The sequence below is a fragment of the Schistosoma haematobium genome, chromosome 3 (genome assembly GCF_000699445.3).
Source record: "Schistosoma haematobium chromosome 3, whole genome shotgun sequence".
Lineage (NCBI taxonomy): Eukaryota > Metazoa > Platyhelminthes > Trematoda > Strigeidida > Schistosomatidae > Schistosoma > Schistosoma haematobium.
In genome coordinates, this window is record NC_067198.1 from 14894228 (window position 1) to 14912474 (window position 18247).

General features: G+C 31.8%; 1 protein-coding gene across 1 annotated transcript in view; it reads right to left on the reverse strand.

Moving 5' to 3' along the window:
- Positions 1-525: 525 nt before the first annotated feature.
- The window catches only part of GATA4 (Transcription factor GATA-4), a gene marked incomplete at its 3' end in the record, with an annotated part of 31359 nt that continues 13637 nt past the window's right edge, over positions 526-18247 (reverse strand). Inside the window, exons 3-6 of the mRNA XM_012939248.2 lie at positions 10683-11299; positions 5455-5580; positions 2936-3302; positions 526-1379 (exon numbers count right to left, since the gene is read on the reverse strand). Coding sequence (XP_012794702.2) covers positions 526-1379; positions 2936-3302; positions 5455-5580; positions 10683-11299 — 1964 coding nt within the window. The remainder of the gene's footprint in view (positions 1380-2935; positions 3303-5454; positions 5581-10682; positions 11300-18247) is intronic.

Here is an 18247-nt window from a genome sequence, read left to right on the forward strand (position 1 = left end):
TCTTGTTTTCAGATAGTTTCAACAATGAAGGTAAATCAATTATCTGACATATTTATGATTAATATTACCGTTAATCATAAGAAAAAGAATGAATTTTATTAAACAATCGCAAACACGAAAGCAAGTACTCTGTCAAATGGAAGAAAGAAATCGTCTGTATAAATGAAAAAGTTTTCCATATATATCGAAAGATAAGTGCGGAAGATAACAGAATGTATATTTATGTACAGTTATTGAATACACTTGTTATCCTCTGACTATTTTTTTACTACTGTCTCTAAATTTTTTCCCTATTTCCTTCTCGAATTCAGCCTTCTTGACAAAGTATGAAAGAAAATACTTTACTAAGTAATTGATGTATGGTCACATTGAAGGTTGATATGTTATAATACATTGTTGAAATGGTCCAATAACTCGGTTTATCCATCTTCTAACTAACATTACAATAGCAGCAATAATGTTAAGAACCTTCAAAATTGTATCTACTTCTGTGCATTCTAGATTTGTACATAATATATAATTACATTACATTTGATCCAAATAATTATCCAATGATCGGTTTGACTCATAAGTTTCCTCTTGTTGCTGTTGTTTCAATAGGTGCATATTTTTAGTGGGATTTAAACTTTCTCGATTATCATTGTTGGATGATGACGATGATATATTCCAAAGCATTTTATCATCCGTGTATTGTATCGGAAAGTATGATAGTGGTTTATGGTTTCTTTCTGACGACCGAATAAAGATATTTGGTTGTTGTTGAAGCTGTTCTGAGTGATACGAGTGTCGTTGCCTATAAGGTGATAATATACTGTATGCACTTAGTTTATTGCTTTTGTCATTATTTAAAGTTGTCAGTAGATTGACATGATGTTCATTTACTACATGAGAATTTTTTTCATTTAAATCTAAAGAATTTAATAATAAACTATTCTGTATGCTCATCAATGGTCCGTTATAATGAGGATTATGACTATATCGTTCATTTTCTTGATAAGTAGGATAATCACATTGTCGATGATTTGACGATATTGATGATGGTGAAAAGGATGGGAATGATGGATGAAGTTCTTGTCGATGAATTTGTTGATAGTTCACAGATGAAGGTAAGCATAAACTATCATTATTCAAGTGTGTACCTGAATGAAGGTTTAGTTGATTGGATTGTAGTGAGAAATGCTTTTGTAACTGGTAAGTTAATTCAGCCTGATAATTTTGGCAATTTAACATTGGCTTCTGATGATCAGCATAATTGTTTGACTCTGAATTTAAAAAACTTGTAGTGTAGGCTGATGTTCTTTCAACCACACTTTTGTTGTTATTTGTCATTTCGTATTGACTTAATGATTTATCATAGTTATCAGACGTAGGAGAACACACTATATGAAAGTAAATTAATACATTTGTAATATACTATATACTGTATGAAGTAACGAAATACATGACAACACAAAACTTAAAAAATCTTGGATACATCAGAATATAAGTATAGTTGTATCTATAAACTATGCGATAGATCTTCAAACTATAACTTGAAAACAAATATGTTATGCTACAATAGAGAGATTTCAAATGATGGTGAATATAAAAACAACTTGTAGATAATAAATAATTATGAACTTGTGTCGTTAAAAATGACCAGTCATATAAATCTTTAATCATTCTTAGTGAATATAGCACTTCATTCTCATCTCTCGTAAGTAACACGAAATTTCAATTGGAATCTTCCTTGACTACTTAGTTAGAACTTTTAATCTGAAGAAAATTACGATGTTTTTCAACCCGGCTATATGAATGATAATTGATTCAATAATAAATAATATGGACAAAAGTCATAAAATCATAATACTGTATAGAAGTAATATTTACAAATCCTTCATATGTGGAACTGTTCAAATCTTTTCTATGGAATAGTTTTCTTTGCTACTTAAATGATTCTTAGATTTACTTTGTTTATAACGTCGTTAAGCCGTTCATTATGATATGAACCCGGTCATTAATATAATCTATTATATCATTGAATGATATAGATAAAATTTGAATAGGATAACAAAATCTATCAGATAGGGAGCTTTAATCTACAAAAATGGGATTAATAATCAGTCCCAAAAGTACCCATAAAGTAGATTCGACAACCAAACTTTGATGTATTTAAATAAATGCTGTGAATTTTTATCAGGTTTATCTTCTTGTTTTTAAGTGTCCAAATCATCATGATGATGAAACCGACTTCTTTATTTGAGGAAACTTATGCATTATGCATATTTAAGGAATTTATTAACTAAATGGATTATACTATTATTTGTACGTGATGTGTTTATTATGTTAGACAACTTGGGATTTTTATCTACTGTCTCTTGTATTCGATTATTTGAGGCAGACTATAAAAAATCTTAAGTGTCAGTTTGAGCGGAAGTCTTCAGTGAGGCGTCCTATAAAGTCAGTAGTATCCTACATTCACTTCATATGAGGCAAACTAATTTTGTTATTCAGATGGCGGCGAAGATTTGTAGCGCAAGTGAATGATTTTGATGGAACTTCGTTTTCGGAGCCGGATGTTTTGTCGTGGAGCTTCTATTGTTCTTCTGAATAATATCATCGACACAAACTTCAGATTGTTCAGAAGAGCAGTGAAAGCTGCATGATAAAACTATGCAGCTCAGAGAACGAAACTCCACCAAAATAATTTGTTCCTAATATTATTATTTCTTTGAATAAAGTTTATCTAATCATTGTGTGAATAATTCACTTTATCCATCAATACATGAAAACACTAAGTTAAAATGATGTGTCATTTGAAAGGAAAACAAATCATCGAAAACTAAAAATTTGACCATCAAAATAATTTAAACCAATTGATCCATTTACAAATATCATGTTTGATTTACGGAATAAAACTATATTTGCCAGTCATCATACAATTTTAATGGTTTACCTGAATCTTCAAAATTCTTATTTCGCAACATCGGCAATTGTTCTGGAAGAAATCGTGAAAATGATCCAGGCATTGGTAATAAGTGTGAATTAGTTGAGTTTGAATGGAATAGACCTGGATTAAAAACCGACATTTTGTTTGACTGACATAATTCAGTTGTTGAACAAGGTCTCCAATAAAAAGGGTTCGTTAGTGTGGGTACTACAGGTGTTGAAGAGATTGATGATGCAGTTACAGATACTACTGATGCTGCAGCAGCTGCGGCAGCTGCTGCAACAGCAACTGTCAAGCTATAATCTTTTCTTTTCTTCGACTTTCTTTTCCTTGTCTGGATCGCATCTTTTCGCATTGATGTTGGACGCGTTCTCTAAAAAATAGTGAAGTAGATAACTGTTTTCATTTCTAGCAACAATCACAATGATGATATTTAACCAGATGATTGAAACTAAGTATAAATCCAAATTTCATCTGATATCACTTTGTTATAAACTAACATTGGATTTATAATATTCTTGAAATCGAAGTATCCAGTGAAATGAAAAAGGTAAGTATTAGCTCAGAAAATTTATCGGAACAAGCATTTGATTATAACCCGAATATACTTGAATATCTATCAAATATTTTTATGACAAATATATTTTTGTGATATCCCAATGAGTAAATAGTACTATTTGAACTTGTGTTAATTTAATATCGGTTATTTATTTACTCTGAATAAGTGGCTTGCAATAAGTCACGAAACATCAGAGATACAATTTTATACTCAAATGGATGTCATAAAAAATACATTTATCATTAACTTTCTACCCAGTATTCAATTTATTTGAAACTATCAAGTTCAACTTTAGCATTGATACCTAAAAAAATATATTTCGTATGGTTATCAGTAATGGGATACTGAGTGCATATTTTGTCCTACATCAGAATACTAGCAACTAGTTTTACTGTTGGGCGCTAACATCAAAGCTGAACAATAACAACATAGCAACAATGCGAGGCTTTCACAAACATACAAGGAAGCGAACAAAGAATACATACACATAAAAATGTTTACTGAAAATTTTATCATAACCTTTCATTTATTTATTTCGAGGTCTATCCGTTTACAAAACTAAGAAGGTAAAAGGTCATGATAAATTAAATCAAACCACTATTCATTTGTTTTTATTCCTTTTGTTTGTCACCTCATTATTACGTAATTCAGTTTACACATATTAACAACAAAGATAATGAAATTGATAGTTTTTATATTTTTCTAATTCATCACTTTATTAGTTGTCAAAGTGATACGTAACAAGTGACTGTTAGTTTCCCTACTGGGCACATTTTTTATCAAAATATAAATGAGATAATTTGTCTGTGTATGTGTATATCAAAAACACTAGGTAGTTGTAATTAATTGACCTCTGAGACATTGTGATCTATAGTGAGTTTACTTAGTAAGCGATATTTAAAAGTGTGAAGCTTTGAAATTGGAAGATAATTTTCATGGTGGTATCAACCAGATGACCATTGAGAAACATGAAGCTGAACAACCCTTTTTTACAGTTCGAGTTTTTAAAAAGTCCAAACATATTAACTGTTATGATCTACAAGTCCGATTCAGTGCAAAGCGCAAGACATCATAATTTTCAACTCACCCTACTAAACAAGAGTAAGACTCAGAACGTGTATGAAATTTTCTTTCTAAAACAGGATAGTAATGTATACAACCCGTGGGATTATTATTGTGTATCTTCACTGACCTGGATAGGGATATATGGACTATTACCTTGACCGAATGATGCAATCAAAAAAGTAAATTCTACACTTGTATCTTTCAATTAAGTTATGACCTCGATATAGCGTACGATCTGTCTAGAATTCACAGGCTTATAACGCTCTACCTTTAACTGAATCTAGGACCTACGAATTTCCCGAACAACGCAATATATTTGCATCTTCGAGTCACAAATAAATGATCCACGTTTTCGACTTTGGTCAGTTTTGAGTATAAAGCGGTTCTTATTCACTATCATCAATAAATTATCGTTTCAATTCATACTTGGTTCACTTCACGAGTGACGGCTTACAACCATAACTAGTTTCGGAACTGAAGCGCGAATAGGTCATTCGAGAAGATTAATACAAGTATTTAGTTTTTGTCCATGGTGAACTATATCGCGCCAATTTGAGGCTACCCAGCAATATACTTCCTAAACCTTAAACACACTCAGACCTCGTAGGCCAAGGTCAAAATTTATTTTGTAGCTGACTCCCTCTATCTTAGAAGATAACAGATAGGAGGGTATTAAATATAATCCGAATTTAGTTCATCTTCTTGTTCTAACTGAATTCCTCATCGAAAAAGAAAAGTTAGCATAAGATTCGAATAAATACCCATTAACTAAGCAATATGAATTTGTAAAATATCCTATCGGGATAAATTTACCTTCGTTATGTTTATAGTAGATCAGTTCCAATCCATAAAAGAAAATTTAAAAAATAAACTTAGATAATCTCCCCCATAGAACACTTACACCATGCAATTTCTGATATAGCCCACAAGCGTTGCATACAGGTTCTCCATCAAGATTACGCCTCCATAATGTGGTCTTGGTAGTTTCACAATTCGAACAAATCAATCCAATTCTTCTGTTAGTTTGCTGTAAGTGTAATGAGTTAAAGTACTTAATAAAAGCATATTACTAGAATATAATGCTATGACAAAAATATTATACATATTTACTATTTTCCTACAAAGATAATTGATTGAACGATATTTATTATCTGTTCCAAACTGTATTATTTGGATGTCATTATAGTTTATCAATAAATGTTACTGCTTAAAAATGTCATTTCAGATCAGTAATGGAATATTTAGAATGCGTTGAATAAATCCAACTTACATTACAATCAATGTACCGAAATCTCCTATAATTAAATTTCCTTGCCATCACGGATATTATTTCAAACCTTTTAGGATTTTGCCTGTTAATTTCATCTCTTTGTGATTAAATGGTCTGGTAACCTAAGCTAACACATAATTTTGCCATATTATATTTTGATAAAGATCAAACACTATAATCTTAAGAGTAGTATCTCATTCATGTGTTTTATTGTTATAATGAACCCATTAAATTATTTCAATATATATAAAATCTCCATAGAATGTAAATCATTCACCTTTCAGACTTGCTCCAGTTGTCTTTGAAGCGGTAATTGAGGTTTTTAGTTGAGATTCTTCCATGATCAGTTATATTCATTATATTTTAAACATATAACAGTTAATGGTTTATTATAATTAGACTGGTTCTAGTCCGTAAAATCCTCTTTGTAAATATTTTGAATCTAACTAATTTTCAGGAATATAAATGTTCTCATTAAGTGTAAAACTATCAAGTAGGTATATGAACCCAACTCTACTCCTTTACCCGGGCTTGGGATCGTTAGTAATCCTAGAAGAGCTACGGTCAGACAGTCCTTTCCAGTTGATTATAGCAACTGGATATAACTTGAAACAATTATTCAATATATAATTTGATGGAAAATACTGGTTGGCGATCTATTCTACTCTTTAAGGGATAACAGGAGTAAGTAAGTAGGCTTAATTATGAAACGTATTATACCACAATTTACAGATCATTTTTAAATATTTACAAGAGGAAAGTGGATCCTTTAAAAGTTGAATCATTATCAGTACCTTCTTACACTTACTCGTGAAAAAAAATTCATTACAAACTGAGAATTTACATTTAATGAAATAAATTTAACTATCAATAGCGATTACTAGTCACTGTTCATTGTTCAATAAGAGGGTACAATGTGCTTCACATACACAATCATCGTTTAATATATCACAATCCGCCTACGTTTTCTAATAAATCGTGATTATTTTGTACTAAGTTAAAAGACAATTATGGAGAAAGGGAGAGTGTGTGCGTGTGTGTGTGTGTGTGTGAGAGAGAGAGTTATAAAAATGAAAATCCCTTTAAACTCCCAATTAATGAAAAGTGTCTAAAGGACATTTATAAAAAATAAAAAAACAAGATAAACATACATACATATAAATGCAGTTAAAATATAAACAAACAAAAGAGCAACACATTGATTAGAACTATATACTACACATAAAAGTGTCTTAAAGATCTGAAATTTCATTTAAACTATAAAAATTGGAAATCTCCTTAAAAATCCATATTAATAAAGGTTTAACGAACAAGTACATATAAACCAACTAAACTTAGTTTGGAAAACAATGTTGTTTCTTTTTTTGTTTGTTAAGTTTTACAGACAGCGGTAGGCGACAATGAGTCAAGTAAGGAAGAAAAAAACAAGAAGAAAGCAACTGTATTAATAATAATAACAATAATTTTCATAGTTAACCATAAACTAAGAAACTCCAAAGATACAAATTATTGTATGGGCATTTAGTAATTTTGTATATATTTAAGCTTTCAATTAATTTGTGTACTAGAGTAAAGTGAAGAAAGTATATATATATATATATATATATATTACCTACTTTCCAACTAGATCTAACTATATATATACAAATGTAGAAAGGAAATAACTTAGTGTTGAATGTAGAATAATATGACTATCTTATTTAGTCATTAATATATATGGGAAGAATTTAAAATATACAAATATGGAAATGCACAAAAATTTGAAAATACCATTAACTAGACTTTCTGTTGTTGTTTTTTTATTAAAGATTTCTATAACGCTACAGTAAAACAGAGAGAAAAATGACGATAACATAGTTTATAATATTCTTATGGTCTATGTAATAATAATAATAATACTGTACACACTCGCATTCATACATGTCTACTGAGGTATAATAGTCTATAGTCAGATATACATGTAAATATATAAGCATATATAGCAAATTATTAAATGAGTTTGTATTTTTCTATTTAAAACTAAGAAGCACAATTTTCCCACACAGCTATTCATTTACACTTATAAATACACAAACAGATATGTGTACACACCCTCACACACCTCCCATGATGTCTTCATCAATTTGTTTTTTTTTCTTCTTATATTCAATGAAAAAGAGACAAAGTGGACAAATGTACACTAAATTTGAACTAATTGTTTACTTTAGTGAAAAATTTAAAACTAAATAAATTTATTTTTTTTTGGTAGAAGAGGGTGTGAAGAACATCATCAACACTATGATAAATAACAAAACAAAAATATTGGGTTTTATTCGTTTTCTTGAATAAACAGAACATTAACTAACTTGATGATAATGTGCATTGTGTTTCAATATATATTTATATATTTATTTAAATAAACTATATATGTCTAATAACTTTTCGTTTATCTATGTCGAAATTTCTAAAGGAGAGATTTCTACTCATTTAATACTTAAAGACAATCATCATCATCATCATCATCATCATCATCATCATCATCATCATCATCATCATCATCATCATCATCATCATCATCATCATCATCATCATCATCATCATCATCATCATCATCATCATCATCATGATAGTAGCCAAAACAAACATTTGAAGTTCTTGATACCTAGGGAGAAGTTAGATCTTATTATGGAATATTTCTAGATTGTCTGCTGCTACGTAGCAATTGGAATGTTGAAAATACTTCACATGAATTCTGGTCAAATGTGTTTTCAGGAAAACATTAAATTATGAAATAAATATTGGTTTTAAAATGTATTAAAATAAGATGAAAGAGTTTTATAACATTTCCTAGTCATTTAAAACTATTTCGCTTATTTGTAATCTATGATACAGGACGATACATAGTTGATAAATATTTGAATATTCTTAGGAGACAATGTCAGTAATAATAGTATTAATATTAATAGTAATAATGGCAATGATAGTTATAAATTAGTCCTCAAACTCATGCAAATGTAACTCTGGAGTTGAGCTAGAATTTATTTGCTGTGATTCGTGGTATACCTTTAATGTGGCGGCTAGTAGTACTATTCACTTGTCCAAATCTAAGTAGGTAGAGTGACATAATTATAGAAAATTGAATGCCTGAACCATAAATCTAATTCTTTACACAATAGGGTCAACCAAAATCTGAGTTGAAATTTCAGTCGGACTACTGAACCCAAAGTTGCTCTCATATTGTTCTAACAGATGAAACATAACTAGTAACTAGTAGATAGCCAAATGAAGGACAGTAATCCAGTTATGTTTCATAATGTGAGTCAGTTCTTCTGTTCTAGAGTTGAATTAAAATGATTTTAACAAAATAGATATCAATTCCATGGTATACGTCTTACATAATGTTAGAACGGTAACTAGGAGATTAGTGACTTCTAATTCAATATAGCCTTATTTTCTTTAAAATATATAAATTATCATAATTCACTGTGTCGAAAAACGACCTGCTAATTAAAAGTTATCGATTCGTAATTTCCTTGATTTTCTGTCCATTATAAGATCTGTATAACATTATCTAAGTATACATAATCACATTGAAGAAAAATGTTTACCTTACGATTAATCATTATATATTTTTAAACCTAATGTGCCAAAAGTTTTAACGTTTTCACCTTACTCTTAAGTTAATTTATTTACATTGTTAAAAATTCATACACTGAGATAGGGAAACATTCTGATCTTTGAAATTTTTAATAATTATTTAAATAGTATCAAGATATCTAGGTGCTTCTTTTCAGTATGAGCTGATATTGTTTTGGCTAGAAAACATTTGTTGATTTAGTATTGCAGCTACCGTAAAGATAAGATTTTAGACGTAGTTGAGTTTGATATTGTCAATCATCCACAGTATATTCTTTGTAGTGAATATCAGAGTTCAATCAACATTTGTTTCATCAAGGTATGTTGAAGACTGAATTAATCAAAAGTTATCCAGTTTATTCATTTAATTTCGTGCTGAAATCATTTAATCAGTACAGTCAAAAATTAGCACTATTATAACAGATGTGAATTTATATGAATTGGGCTGTTTTCTGTCGACCAACTGAATTGATGAGATTAATGTGGCAACTACTGAGAAATCCATATTTATCAATCCAATTCACCAATGAATAATCATGATAAGACAGAATGACCGGTTCTCAAAATCTGAGTCATTTAACGTCGCAGTACGATATACACTAATATAGTGAATATTTACACAAAGTAAACTTGGTTAGAATTAGTTTGATATATCAATGATTATCAGATACGGTTTATCAACTTTGGAACTAAGGCGTAATTATCAAGTAAAAGAAATGGAGTACATATATTAGATAAGTCGATTTACAAACTAAATCACACATAGGTACTTTTAGGGTTTAATAACGGCTGGTAAATATTCAGTACATTATAGTCACAACTCTATAACAGTGAGTCTTAGTTGAAATATAAAAACCTAATGGAAACAAGTAAAATTAACTGATCTATTCTAGATAAATTTAAAGCATGATGTAAATTTCCATAATAATCATCGATAGTAATTAACTAAGGTTAACTTCATTCGTTAAAGTGGATCATATCATTAATGATTATGATAAAAATGATATACACAGTATATTATTTTGACAAGAAGAAAACATTCTTGAAATCTTCATGCATAATCCTAATTTGAAACAGAAAACAGTCTAAATTAACAAATTCTTTATTGTCCGTAACTTATAATCTCCAATCTGCCTAACAGACGCAATCATAACTTAAGACCTTCCGGTTTCAAAGGATTTCTAAAATTTCATAAAGTTAAACAATGCAGTGAAAGTATTTACCATGGAAATAAATTAACTTACTGACTTCCTGTTCGTAACAGTTTTTTCAATACCACTACGGAAGGCACGTCTACATGACAATGGTGAATAAGAAAAAGGTGTATTGGATAAAAATGCATGATCATTGATGACATTCTTTGAAGATTCACTAACTGGTTCATATGAATTTAATTTATTTCCATAAGTATCATTATTCACTCCATAATTAATTGAATTGTTGATTTTTACATCACAGCAACTGGTTCTGTTTGATGTTGCATATGGTTTTATTCCATCTTCCATGGATAACTTAGATATCTGATTATTTTCTGTACAGTTTATAGCCGTCGAAACAGATGGCCAGTTAGTTAGAAATATTTTATCAGGATCTGTAACTCTGTCCTCTTCTTCGTCATCATCTTCATCTTCATCATCATCGTCATCTTCGTTATCATCATCACCATCTTCGTACTCTTCCGTATTTTTTGTTGTTTCTTGTCCTTCATACTTGAGTGGTTGTTGTTGTTCTTGCTGATTACATCGACTACAAAAGTAATGACCTGTACCATCTGGTTGCCCATTTGAATAGATTTGTTCACCACATTTTACACATTCTTGATTAGTCTTAGGAAAAATTTGATTCATTGATAACTTTGAATCTATTGAATCAAATAGAAAGATATGGATAATTTTAACTATATGAATTACTGTTGTGGGAAATGATATTTATCAATTAGTGATATAACATGTTTTATGCAGCCATTTGAGGCTTGAATCTTGAACAAATAATTTGGTCTGAGGGATTGAAACTCAATATGATATGAAATAATGTGAGATTATATGCGTGATTTCCACTAAAGAAAAGTTTCGGATTCTATTGATAGTAACAGTTATTCAGTTTCAAATTATTCATTATATTACGATTACTACCTTGTTCGCTGTCAGCCTCCAATTTAAAGACGGATACCTGTTTATATTGTCAATAAACTTAAATAAATAAATTTTTCTTCAGTTTGTGGAAGTTTTCATGAGTGACCAACGTTATCTAGAAAATTTTTGAGAAATAACCAAAGATAAACAGTTTTTCCTCTTAATTCAGCTTATTCTAAATGTACATACCAATGAATCGATTCACACAAGAGTGAATCCAAAACTTTTAGGTCTTATTTCAAACATAATCTCCTTGAGACACTGAATTAAATTTCAGTGGCATACATATCCCACAAATCTATCAAATAAAGTAATCTTTATTCTTTGTCCTCAATTTATTTTTCTACAATCATGTACCAAAAACCATATGATGCTTCTTGTAGGTCAACCATAGATTTCTAACCACAAAACGATATGAATAATAATGAAGCATCAAATAAAAAATCAGCCTAATTACATTCTATCACCAACGGGACATTGTTTATGTTGTGATTATGCCAAGGTTATAGTTGGGTTATTAATTTCTATACACCTCAGTTACTTCGAGGGTAGTAGTATTAGTATTAGTTGTTGTTGTTGATTACCACGTGGTTGATTTTCAACTACCCATTAAATTTACTTAATATAAAATAATTAACAGTGTAATATTTGCTGTTTGTAAGTAAATCTTCATAGCAAGTCATTTGAAATTTTTCGTGAATATTAACGCTCAACTGGTCATTAATAATATTATCATAATATAATACGACCAAGTACTGGAACGTCACATTGTGAAGAGAACTAAGATCATTAGATACTTTTTGGTTATTTTTGCCAATATACACCCCCAAATCCAGTGGAGGCGTCCAAAAATGATCATAGTTCTATTTGGCCTAGTAGGTGATGTTAAATAAGTTGATTGGAGAATATCGTACACACCTAACTGGATTGTGAATTTGCAAATATCCCATATTATTGGTATATTTATGGTACATTGTTATCGGAAGAATAATTAAAATATAAAACATATTTATTTCTAAAGATTATCATTATAAACATAAACATAAGCCCTCCCGGTATGTACTCAATATACTACTTATATCTATATTCATTCACTGCTGAATAAATTTTACTCACTTATTAGTAAAGTTTAAATTATTATATACCTGTTTTGTGTTTCTTGTAAGACCTTATATTCTATTTCATTTATTATTACTTTTCCACCGATTCCTATCCATATCTCTTTTTATCTTCATGAGTGATTGTGAATAATAGACTGAACAATTACTCTCTATTGTGTTTACGATTTTAAGAATGATCAAATGGTAATATGATTTGATCATAGTCATTTGATCTTGATTGCAAGGAAGGCTGTTACTTTTTCGCTTGAGTAGTACTAGTAGTAGTTAAACATTTGTTTCCAAATAAACCTAAAAGTAATGAATTTTATTATACATCTAATAATAGACACATAACTAGCTTATTTAACTATAAGTTAAAGTATTTTCTTTTACACGGTCAACAAAAGTGAACACATCATTTTCGATTTCTATGACGAACAGTTTATTATTATTACTATTAGTTCTTTTTCATGTATGATAATTACGCACAAGAAAATAATGTTCTTGATCTAAATTTCAAAAGTCTAGATGAACTGGATCACATTTTCACACATATGACCCTGAAACAATTTCACTTTCACATATACGTAAATAATAAAAATAAAAATTAAAAAAAAACGAAGGAACTTATGAGGCTAATGTTGACCGCATTAAAAATCGAACCAGTAAAAGAAAAAGAAAAGAAGAGAAAATTAGTCAAATGACGTTTACAAATTATGTAGTGTAAATATAAATAATGTACATATTCGTGGTAAAATATCTGTGAACTTTATATTATTTTCAAGAAATATGGTATGATTTCTATGGTCAACGTCTGAATTCCTAAAGTAAACTTCTTTGTATACTGGACATTTTTTAAAGTCATTTTAATTTAATGAAATTATTAGTGAGTATTTATTGTGAATATTGAATAAGGAATATAGATTAATGTAATGAGAAACTCAATGTTAGTATAGAAATGGAAGATATTCAATAACAGAAGTCTACAAAGATCATCATCAAATAATTGCGTAGTTTTACACTTATTCTATTATTTCATTTATTCAATGTATTGCATGTACAGTGTATAAGTTCAGGATAATTTGACAAACTATTAAGAATACCATTAATAAATATTCTGTGAAGTACTGATACTTTTTGTGCAGTCTATTAAATATTCCCTTTCTTTTACTTGCTCCTTTTTTTAGCCCCCTTGAGATATGGAACACGTGACTTAATCCTGCACCATCCTTAAAGCCTCAGATATTCCAAAGCGATATAAGGTTGCGCACCCACCAATGGTAGCAACGACGACATTAAAGATCAATTCTACGAGCGGCTGCAGTCAATCATAGAGAAATGCTCAAGAAAGGACCTCACCATTCTGATGGGAGATCTAAATGCCAAGGTCGGAATAGACAACACTGGATATGAAGATATTATGGGACGACATGGACTGGGAGAGAGGAACGAAAATGGAGAATGATTTGCAAATTTGTGTGCATTCAACAAATTAGTCATAGGAGGCACAATATTTCCACACAAACGTATACACAAGGCTACATGGATCTCACCGGACCACACTACAGAGAACCAGATAGACCATATTTGCATCAACAAAAATTCCGAAGGACAATGGAAGATGTGAGAACCAGGAGAGGAGCTGACGTAGCTTCAGATCACCACCTAGTTGTAGCCAATTTAAAACTGAAGCTAAAAAAGAACTGGACAAGTGGACAAACAGCACTACAAAGGTTCAATACAGCCTTCCTTCGAGATACTGACAAACTCAATGAATTCAAGATAGCTCTCAACAACAGATTCCAAGCCTTTCAAGATCTACTGAAGGAAGAAGAAACTACCATGGAGGACAACTGGAAAGGCATCAAAGAAACATTGACTTCAACGTGTCAAGAGGTTCTGGGCCTAAAGAAACACCATCATAAGGAATGGATCTCTATAGAAACACTGGACAAGATCAAAGAAAGGAAGAACAAGAAGACAGCAATTAACAACAGCCGAACACGAGCAGAGAAAGTCCAAGCACAAGCTGAATACATAGAAGCAAACAAGCAAGTGAAGAGGAGCATTAGAGCCGACAGGAAGAAATACGTGGAAGAATTAGCAACGACGGCAGAAAAAGCTGCTAGAGAAGGAAATATGAAACAGCTCTACGATACAACGAAGAAACTATCAGGGAAATACAGTAAACCAGAGAGGCCGGTCAAAGACAAAGAAGGCAAGCCAATCACTGAAATTCAACAACAGCGAAACAGATGGGTAGAATACTTCGAGGAACTCCTGAATAGGCCGGCTCCAATGAATCCACCGAACATCGAAGTAGCACACACAGATCTTCCTATAGATGTCAACCCACCAACGACGGAAGAAATTAGAATGGCCGTCAGACAAATCAAGAACGGGAAAGCAGCAGGATCCGACAACATACCAGCTGAAGCACTGAAATCAGACGTCGAAGTAACCACAAGCATGCTTTACCCTCTATTCAAAAAGATTTGGGAGGAGGAACAAGTGCCGATGGACTGGAAAGAAGGACACCTCATCAAGATTCCAAAGAAAGGAGATCTGAGCAAATGTGAAAACTACAGAGGCATTACACTACTGTCAATACCAGGGAAAGTCTTCAACAGAGTATTGCTGAACCGGATGAAGGATGCAGTAGATGCCCAACTTCGAGATCAACAAGCTGGATTCCGAAAGGATCGGTCGTGCACAGACCAAATTGCAACACTACGGATCATCGTCGAACAATCAGTTGAGTGGAACTCGTCACTATACATCAACTTCATTGATTATGAAAAGGCATTCGACAGTGTAGATAGGAGGACATTATGGAAACTTCTTCGACACTACGGAGTTCCTGAGAAGATTGTCAATATTATCCGGAACTCATACGACGGACTACAGTGCAAAGTAGTGCATGGAGGACAGCTGACAGATGCATTCCAAGTAAGGACCGGAGTCAGACAAGGCTGTTTACTCTCTCCCTTCCTCTTTCTTCTGGTGGTCGACTGGATTATGAAGACCTCGACATCTGAAGGAAAACACGGAATACAATGGACAGCTCAGAACCAATTAGACGATCTGGACTTCGCAGATGACCTAGCCCTCCTATCACGTACACGTGAACAGATTCAGATAAAGGCAGCCAATGTAGCAGCAGTCTCTGCATCAGTAGGCCTCAGTATACACAAAGGGAAAACCAAGGTCCTTAAATTCAAAGCGGAGAACAGCAATCCAATCACCCTTGATGGCGAAACTCTGGAAGATGTAGAATCCTTCACATATCTGGGAAGCATCGTCGATAGACATGGAGGTTCAGATGCAGACGTAAAGGCGAGGATTGGCAAAGCAAGGGCCGCATTCCTACAATTGAAGAACATATGGAACTCAAAACAACTTTCAACCAATATCAAAGTGAGAATCTTCAATACGAACGTCAAGGCAATTCTACTGTATGGAGCTGAAACTTGGAGAACTACAACAACCACAATCAAGAAAGTACAAGTATTTATAAATAGCTGTCTACGCAAGATACTCAACATCCATTGGCCGGATACCATCAGCAATAGCCTTCTGTGGGAGAGAACAAACCAACTTCCAGCTGAAGAGGAAATTAGGAAAAGACGATGGAAATGGATAGGACATACATTACGCAAATCGTCAAACTGCATTACGAGGCAAGCTCTAACTTGGAATCCTGAAGGGAAGCGGAAAAGAGGAAGGCCAAAGAACACGTTACGTCGGATAATAGAAGCAGATATGAAAAGGATGAATTACAACTGGAAGGAGCTGGAAAGGATTGCCCAGGACAGGGTTGGATGGAGAATGCTGGTGAGCGACCTATGCTCCTTCACGAGGAGTAACAGGTGTAAGTAAGTAAGTAAGTAAGTAAGATATAAGGTTGCAATTTCTAGAAGCTCCCACCTTCAATGGATCTATGTTTGACCATCAGTTGCACATCGCAACGCCACTTTCATGAAGCGCGCCAGCTGTTATACTGACTACAACCATTTACATTTCATTTCTTATAAATTATCAACCCTGCTGAGTAATTTACTACAGTGGATATTGTATCATTTGTAACAATTTGATCTTGCCTGTAAACTGGCATGTCTCCTGTAACAAACTGTTATTTGAGAATAAATTATTATAATTGATAAATACATGGAATGATTTTAGGCTGATTTCATAAAATAATTTTAAAAAATGATAATAAACACAACGGATAGTGATTAATATAAAATACTTACTCCATGAAAATAATATTTAAGAGATAAGTGTATCTTACAAAATATTTTGAATATTCTTAAAGGAACATAAACTGAAGACGTGAATTAAGTTCAACATGGAACTTCCAGAAATTGGAATCAAATGAATAGTAGATCTTAGATATACAAAACCATCCTTTTCATATTGGTCATTTATTTAAGACTACCATAGATAGACTAATTCATTTTGACTTACCAGACAAACCTTAAACAAACGCGTTTCAGTTATACATATATATGACTCATTAAGAACTTTAACTGAAAGGCAACGCTAATTTTTCCTAACAAATAGCGAACTAACTATTGTGACCCTTTCTTACATTTATATAAGAGTAGAAATACTTATCTAATTCTTATCAGTCATCATTATGATAATCAATTTCTGTCAAAACTTTCTTTTTTAAGATAGTGATATGAAAAAAAATGTTTAAGACTGATGTTTAAATTGAATAAAGGTAGAAGCCTGTTATTACGATTCATCCTGGTAGATCGATTTAACAACAGAAAAAAAGAACAATTAATTGATAAGTTGAATCAGTTGTTACGTCATCAAACAAAAAAAACTTGAGTGAGTTGTTTACATTTAGATATAAGTTAATTGATAATCTGTTCCATTCTTATTGTGTTCACTTTTACACGTAATTCATTTGTGTATTTAGATATTACATAATAATTTATTCTGGGTATTTATCTGAACAAGTGGAACCTACCATTTATCTGTCTTAATTGTATTCAGATATTTGATAGGTATAATTAACTCTGATTTATTTGACTTTACTCAATATATCTATCAGTAATTTTACACTTTATTTATGGAAAGTAAACTTTCTGAATGCCAATTCAGTCATGTACACACTAATATTCTTTAAGTTATGTAAACACTATGATAAATATTCGACCGGTAAGAGTAGAGGATATCCGTAGGTTACTAGTATTTGATCATAGGTGTCTTCGAAACATTGCTCGTATATCCTGGGACCATAGAGTAAGTAACGCAGTTGTTAGGAAACGGGCACTAGGTAAGGATGGCAAATCCATTGATGAAGTGGTGAGACTTCATCAGTTGAGATGGCTGGGACACGTGTTACGTATGCCCAACGACCGACTGCCTCGACGTGCGACGTTCAGTGGTATAGGAGTAGATTGGAAGAAAGCTAGAGGCGGCCAGACCAAAACATGGCACAAGTCCATAAAGTCACTGAAAAGTGGACTGAGTCATGTTGGTAGGTGTAGACTACCTGGTTGGGGACTGCGAGATGATAGCAACCGATGGTTAGAGACCCTGAATGATATGGCTCAAAATCGT